The 7,782-nt window shown below is 45.1% G+C and overlaps 1 protein-coding gene across 2 annotated transcripts; it reads left to right on the top strand.

Moving 5' to 3' along the window:
- The first annotated feature begins 1,270 nt into the window (after window positions 1-1,270).
- LOC123442900 (NAC domain-containing protein 75) lies at window positions 1,271-7,187 on the top strand. 2 transcript variants are annotated; one of them, XM_045119081.1, is made up of 7 exons: window positions 1,271-1,360; window positions 1,454-1,618; window positions 1,760-1,937; window positions 2,449-3,038; window positions 3,761-4,015; window positions 5,259-5,351; window positions 6,544-7,187. In XM_045119081.1, exons 2-7 carry the CDS (start codon window positions 1,505-1,507, stop codon window positions 6,622-6,624), a joined length of 1,311 nt encoding a protein of 436 aa, XP_044975016.1. In that variant the 5' UTR covers window positions 1,271-1,360; window positions 1,454-1,504; the 3' UTR covers window positions 6,625-7,187. The 2 variants fall into 2 exon arrangements, with proteins under 2 accessions (XP_044975016.1, XP_044975015.1); XM_045119080.1 differs by having other exon boundaries at window positions 1,757-1,937.
- Window positions 7,188-7,782: the final 595 nt, after the last annotated feature.

Genomic DNA, 7,782 nt, shown 5'->3' with positions numbered 1-7,782 from the left:
TCGCGTACCACCCAATCCCAGACATACTGCTCGGGCTTGAGGGTCAGCGGCCCTGACTCGGCATTGACGGGTGACGATGGGGCCAACGGCGGCACGACGCAGTCGCCGACAGCGGAGAGCGCCATAACCTCCGCCATCTTCGCCTGGTAAGCCACCTCCTCCTCCTCCTCCTCCTTGAGGTGTGCTTCCTCCTCGCTTGCACGTAGGACAGCCATCAGCGCATTCTGGCATGCGGCCTCCGCCTCCTAGTCCTCTTCACGCACGATGAGAGGCGACGATGGTCCAACCACCACGTCGCAGATGCCACGCCTGCGCTGCTCCTCGTTCTCCCACGCAAACTAGGCATCCCATTCGAGGGAGTCTGCGGCGTACACGGCGTTGCGCCGCTGCTCTGTGGACAGCTGATGTCGGTGGCTCCTCAGCTCCTCCGCATGCGCCCACGCTGACCGCGGCACCTCTGGCACTGGGATCCTCTAAGGATCCAAATGCCAGACGTGTGACAACGTGACATCAGGATAGGGAAGGGCGATACGGCGCTCCTAGTGCCACCTCGCCTGGTGCACTCGTACGCTGATCCGCTACCGCAGCGGATGGGAAGACGCTGGAGAGGGGAGCGCGCAGACAGGGACGACGTAGGACTTGCCCTTGTCTTTGCCAGAGTTCGAGCCTTCGAGCCGGAGGAGGAACCCATGGTGGTGGCTAGGGTTTGTCATTAATAAAGAGGATGAGGTTGATCCTCCCGACAAGTTCGGATTAAAAAAACGCGTGGGGTCGCTCGCATGTGGGCCTGTGATGGACAATTGTCGGTAATGAAGATGCCGACCGAGCGCCACGTGTGGACGGACGCGAACAAGAGAGAGCGTGGGCCGCATCAGCTTCGCGTCTGTGCCAATTCATTTCAGCCTCAAATTTAAACGTGAAATGGATCCATGCAGAAGGGGAACATACGCGTTTTAAAAATGGGTCTTTCACTTTTATCTGTGACGACCCAAACGAACTCTGATGGAGGAAATGAATTGTCCGATTAAAGTTGTTCTAAATCTAGTGATAATTAATCTTACAACCAGCAGATTAATCAGTCAGCGTGTGTGTGCTGCGTACTACGTTGTGCTTGGGTGAAAGAGGAAAAGAGAGAGAAGCTAAGGAGCGGGGCCCTTTAACTTTTCCTCAAGGGGCTGGGTGTGGCTAGAGTTAAAGCGGCCAAGGAAATTCTGCCCTCTCTCCTACAGTATTAAACTGGTGAAAGCGGCAGGCTGCCTGCCTCGATTTTTTTATATCTACGCCCCCTCCCCCTCACTCGTCTGCTCTCTCCTTCCTTCCTCGCTCCCCTACTCCCTCCAACTCTACCCGCCTCCCTTCGGTTCGCTCACCGGCCTCAGCTTCTCGCCGTATTTTCGATCTCAGCGGTATGGCCTCTCGCGTTCTGAATTCTGCTCGCCTTGGTCCCTTGCAGCGGGCGCATGCATGGACACCGTCTCCGGCGGCCGCGCGTGAACCAGGAGACATGAACAGGGGTCACATCAGCAGCTCGGAGCTCATCGACGCCAAGCTCGAGGAACACCGGATCTCCACCGCCAGGCACTGCCCCAACTGCCGCCACAAGCTCGACTGCAAACCGGTATGCATATGCCAATTTCTTCTTAATTTTTTCTTTCTTGCACCTCGGTGGTGCTAGCCACTGGGTGCACATTAGGGTTCTTTGAATGGTGCAATTCCGCATATAGTTTTGATGGAATTAACCGGTGTCAACTGCAAGAAGGATTGGTTGGGGCTACCGGCTGGCGTCAAGTTCGATCCGACGGACCAGGAGCTGATCGAGCACCTCGAGGCCAAGGTGAGGGAAGAAGGCTCGAGATCTCACCCTCTCATCGATGAGTTTATACCCACCATAGACGGCGAGGACGGCATATGCTACACCCATCCTGAGAAACTTCCAGGTGAGACACTGTTCGAGATGGCTAGCTAGCTAACTATGGTACCCATGAACAGACTACACATGTATGTATGTATATTCGTTGCTTTTTGCAAACTTTAGTTTTGCTTTCCATGGGGAGATCGGTATATCATATGTTGGGGTTATGTATTTCGTCATGAATTGTGAGGGTTGTGGTTCGATTTGGGATATGGCATATATTCCCTCGTTGTTCTTGATGTGCTCTAGCGCCCCCTCTACTCCTGGTGTTCTCTACATGTGCTCTTGGGTATATGCAAAGAGAATTATTATTGTTTATGGAAAGTTGTGCCTCGTCTCTCATCTCTCTCTCCTCTCTATGTCATGATGGTAAGATGCTTCTGAAGTTTCCAAATAGGTTTCTTTCCTACCTTTTACATGCCTTCTCTTTTCCAGAGGTTTGTTGCATCTGCCAAGAGAACACTGGCCACCCACCCACACACTTGTACGTGCTCACACTGACTGTTAATTCTTACATCTGGTCATCTCTCAAGCAGGCGTGACAATGGATGGCCTAAGCAAGCATTTCTTCCACCGCCCTTCCAAGGCGTACACGACGGGCACAAGGAAGCGGCGCAAGATACAGACGGAGTGCGATGTGCATAAGGGGGAGACGAGGTGGCACAAGACCGGCAAAACCCGACCGGTGATGGCCAACGGCCGGCAGAAGGGCTGCAAGAAGATCCTGGTGCTCTACACCAACTTCGGCAAGCACCGCAAACCCGAGAAGACCAACTGGGTGATGCACCAGTACCACCTCGGAGACCTCGAGGAAGAGAAGGAAGGGGAGCTCGTCGTCTGCAAGATCTTCTACCAGACGCAGCCCAGGCAGTGCAGCTGGTCCGCCTCCTCAGACCGTGGTGGTGCCGGTGGCGCCGTAGCCATTGCAGCCGCCGCGGCAGTGACGGTGCAGGAGCAGCGCAGGAGGGACAGCGGCAGTGGCAGCTCCTCATCGAGGGACCACGAGGCGTTGTCGGCGACGTCATACCCGGCCGGGTATGCCATGGCGGCCGCCGTCGAGATGCAGCACTTGAAACACTCCGGCGACCATTTCAGCTTCGCGCCTTTCAGGAAGAGCTTCGAGGAGGTAACTAAACATTCTCTCGTCTCTGCATCTCGACATGTCCTCGGTTTGTTTAGATCTATACTATCTCGACATAGGTAACGCTGCCGGTAGGTCCAGGAGCACATCATGCAGATCACGCGAAAGTACAGTTTGCTCGGCCCGACCATTCCCATTCCCATGCACGGACGCATGCATGCTGCTACCGTTCGAGTTACGGATATACAAGATCGATGGTTTCTGTTCGGTTAGTTGCCTGTCGATGGCGTGCGTTTGCATGGATGGGCTGTTGTTCGATCGGGTAGCTGACCTAATCCTAACGTGTAGGATCGATGGACTCGCCAATGTAGAGCAAAAGCTGAGCTTGGCTACATGCATATGAATATGCACATCACACAGCATGGGAGAGGGTCGCCGGTCCTTTTAATTAGTTCGAGCCTCACATCATTTTACTCACACTGCAAGCAACGCTAGCTAGAAACCATCCACACCCACCGTGAAAGCAAGAACCGCCAGCAAGTTTCTTTTCAATAGTTGATAGATGCGTCCCATTCTCTCCTACCTAAGAGAAAAAAGAGGTTTCCAGAAAGCTCAAACACGCATGTAACAGCATAACTGAAAGGGGGGCACGAATTAATGGGTCAGATATAAAGGGGACTAGCCATGTAGATTTTTTCTAGATATGTAAATATAAAAAATATAAAAAGTTGCATTTTCAGCATTACTAATTTCTATGTGTTGAACAGGTTGGTATAGGTGGTGACCAGGTGCCGTCCGACCATCTTGGGCGATCAGAGCATCAGCAGCATGCCGGCCAGGAACAGCAGCCTCACCGGCCGGACCTTGCAACGACGGCCGTGCCTGCCACGGCCTTCCTGGTCAGCAGGCCGACGAACCCCGTCTCAGCTACCGTTCCGCCACCGTTGCAGCACACTTCTGTTGTGCTCGACCATGACCAGTTTCACGTGCCAGCAATTTTTCTCCACCACGACAAATTTCAGGTGATTCCACCCCTGCTAGTTTGTATTCTTGCTATAGCTTGTACACATTTATCTGGAATATATGTTACTTCTATTTATTCTTATAAGTAACTGAATTCACCAATGCAAGTTTGAAACCGCCATATATATGAGCGCATGTGTTCATTCACATTGAGGAGAAAAAAGTGTAACTAGTTATGTGTATCTTATCTACTCCCTCCATCATAGTTTATAAGGCTTGCACGTGTATCTAGGTCATCAATTTGACTTATATAAAATATATTGTTTAACATAAAAATTATATCATTAGAAAATATAACATCTAGGGTTTCTAATGATATATTTTTTGTAATATATGCCTCTTATTAAGTTGGTCAAATTGACGATCTAGATACACGTGCCGGACTTATAAACTAAAACGGAGGGAGTACACAAATTCAGGCACTTACCATGGCTTGCTAACAACTGAAAGACACATATTCTCCGTCAATTTGACACCCCTTTTATTTCTCAAGAGTTCACATGAATTTTGTACTGGGATTCTCAAGCTAGGTTTGCTAGGGTATATATACTAAGTAATTTCCAGATTGTGTCTAAATTTAATTACACTTACAAAAGCACATCTAAAATGTCATAAGCAGTCCTTTTGTTTTGGATTTAAAAAGGTATTTTCATAAATTTACACAAATAAAGCAGCCTATATAAAATGACATTTTTACGCAGAGGCCGGGGGCAATCCTCCTTTTGAAAAAAAAGATGTAAAATGACATTTTTTTAAACATGGGTATATTGTTTCATAGAATTTCTGAACACACATGTACTATATATGTAATATTCATGGTACAGTACGCATATATGTTCCACCAACTTTATGCCATGTAACTTATGGTGGAAGATGCATTGCAGTTTTTTACAAGAATATATAGAGAGGATAGACAATTTTAGAAGGATTCTTTGTGTTGTAGCATATTCAGCTTTCTAGGTTTATTATAAGCATAGCATGAGAAATCACTGTTTTATTAAAGTACACTAAACTATGGCTCTATAATTCCATCCTTCACGCTTGTATAATTTATGGTACATGTTTGCTCCATCTAACAATATGAATGCAATACCAGCTCATTTTTTATTTCCTTCCTAAGTTTTCAGTTAATTCCAATATGCTATTGTTATGTATATTTATATTTGTAGTCCCTTTATCTCTTTTTTTCTCTTTACTAAAAGAACGCTTTAGTTACTGTTTCATTCAACATTATTACCACAGAACATGCAACAACAGCAACAGCAAAAGGTTGACCGCAGGTCTGCTGGCTTGGAAGAATTGGTAATGGGGTGCACGTCTACATGCACAAAAGGAGTAAGTAACTTCCATTGCTAATATTTGTTTTGCCTCCCACAGCTTGTATGAAAACTGAAAAGAAAAACACAACAACGTAACGTACCAGCGATGATGTACTATATGTTTATGAGTCCTGCAAATATCTAACCTATGAGCTGCATGTGACGTTTTTGACACAGTTTAAGCTAAGCGCATTAATTAGTCCATAATAAATTTATCCACATTTGGTTATCTTGATCCATATACTCCTAGATATAGGTGGGAAAGCTGCAAGTTGTGTGGTAGAGGGCATAAAAAAGAAAGACTGCCCCAGGGTGGCCTCAGAGGAAACTTCAGTGTGGGACCTTGCAGTTTCTTTGTCCCCGGGCCGTAGTACTGTGGAACAAGCCCTTCAGCATGACAGCTTTTTATCCCATTTTTTTCCTGTTTATAAATTCGCCATTTTAGGTGCTTTTACAGCATGCAAGCCAACAAAATCGAGAGAGAGAGAGAGAGAGCTTTGGTGCTGCTCATAGCTAGTGAGATAGAAGAGACATCATGAATATATGCAAACAAGGACCACCCTTTGCTTTGCTTTCGAGTGCATGCCAAAGGGGTGCCCAAAGACCAACGTAAAAAACAAGGCCATACTTTCCTGCTTTCATGACCCTATAGGCGAAAATGAGAGCTTTTACTCCGGCCGTGTCGGTCGCCCGCCCTTCTTGTTTTCCGGACTACATGTCCTAGAGTTCTTTACCATTATCTCTTGTGTAAACAGCAAAGTAAAACGAAGTACTTGTTCTTCCTCTCTCTCTTTTCTGTGAGTCGATTCACATTGAAACATGCATGCATGAACTTGCGTGACATTTGTTATCATTGATCGATTCGTTTTCTCCTATGCATGGATAGTCTTGTCAAGGTATCGACTCAGATATATGGTAGTACATGGTTCTCGCGAACTGTAAAACCGCCCCCTAAAAAAATCTATAAATATTTCAACAGAACAAACTGCTTTCTTATCTTTTCTCACTTGAACCTTGATCCCTGTGTTCTGGGGCTTAAATGTTATACTACACGTTTGGATCCATATATGCACAATTTTTTGTTGTTGTATCCACTGACATGCATGTACCCTGCTCTCTCTCTCAAGTACCGTAGCTTTCTCATTTGAATCAATGTTGCACTTCACTAGGGTAGTTCCTTTTTGACCACTTTCCCTATTCTACCGCAGGAGACTTCGATTCCTCACTCCCAAGAGACAGAATGGCCTTACCCATACTGGCCTCCTGACAACCAAGATCATCATGGATAGTAGCAACAAGACTGGTAAATACCAGATTAAACAAAAGCAACCACGACCTCTTTCTCTAGCTAGTAGTATGGTCTCTTCCTCCTTGAATATACGGCACTGCTTTCTTGGAGAATGCACTACTGTTAATTGGGAGAAGAACCGGGGGATCTGATAGATCTTGGTCTGTCAATGGGGAAAACAAAGGATCCAATTTAAATTTGCAAATATGCTGAGGGAAAAGAGGAGGTGAACGGTTGGGGGAAAGGTGTTGTTGTGCTGACATCAGAACGGAGCCTGATCGAAGCATAACCAATGAACCTTAATCAAGTTTGATTATAAGCACATCATTGTTTGTCACAACTTTTGATGTGCATTAGATATTTTTCAATTGTAAAAAGTAATACTGTTTGCATGTACATTAACTTTGTTTTTTTCGCTTAGTTTGAGATGCCTTATTTTCTTTTAGTGACGCGAAAATTGTTTAGTTTTAATTGCTTACTGTTACTTTTACTTTGTAACAAGTTGGATTCACATTCCAGATTGTTTCTAAGAAATAAACTTATGTTGATATGTGTGTATGCTGATTTATGCACTACCATGTACTTTTATTTTCTTTTGGTGCTCCGAAGATGCACAATGTGTATGTATATACTTACTGTTGCACACAGTTTTTTGTGAACTAAACACCACACTCTACACTAAAAATTCTTCCTAGGCATAGCCGCAAAAGTTCATCAATTCATTATTATTATTACATCTTAGATTCACAAAATACAATAATTTATGGCTGAAGGTATTTAGTTAACTATTATTTTCCAAAAAGTAATGCTAATTCAGTATTTTTATTACATGTTAGATTCAAAAAAATATATAGCAAAAAACTATATTGTGTCACGTCCCATGAGCCCATTTTAAAAGAAAAAACAACATGAACTAACTAACACTGCTTTGCTCTTTTCTAGTCTAATTAGAGAATATATTTGTTGTACTTTCGTACAATTGTCTATTGTATATCTCAGTAATATAATATGTGAAAGTTAACTTTGTTCTTTTGTTCCTCGGAGTATCACATATCCCTTGTTTTGTTTAGTGTGCAACATGAATATAATGTTAGAAGAAAAGTGCTGCGTATGTGCTTGTTTTAAGGATGTAGCTTGTCTGGCATATCATACCCATGGA

The sequence above is a fragment of the Hordeum vulgare genome, chromosome 3H, assembly GCF_904849725.1.
Source record: "Hordeum vulgare subsp. vulgare chromosome 3H, MorexV3_pseudomolecules_assembly, whole genome shotgun sequence".
NCBI classification, from domain to species: Eukaryota; Viridiplantae; Streptophyta; class Magnoliopsida; order Poales; family Poaceae; genus Hordeum; species Hordeum vulgare.
This window is presented reverse-complemented; position numbering and strand designations above follow the sequence as displayed.

What these genes read in the sequence shown, in the direction of transcription:
- LOC123442900 (XM_045119080.1), top strand. Translation starts at nt 1,505, where the DNA reads ATGAACAGGGGTCACATCAGCAGCTCGGAGCTCATCGACGCCAAGCTC. An exon ending in ACAAGCTCGACTGCAAACCG is followed by an intron (nt 1,619 to 1,756) that starts GTATGCATATGC and finishes GTCAACTGCAAG; the next exon opens with AAGGATTGGTTGGGGCTACC. An exon ending in CGTCTACATGCACAAAAGGA is followed by an intron (nt 5,352 to 6,543) that starts GTAAGTAACTTC and finishes ATTCTACCGCAG; the next exon opens with GAGACTTCGATTCCTCACTC.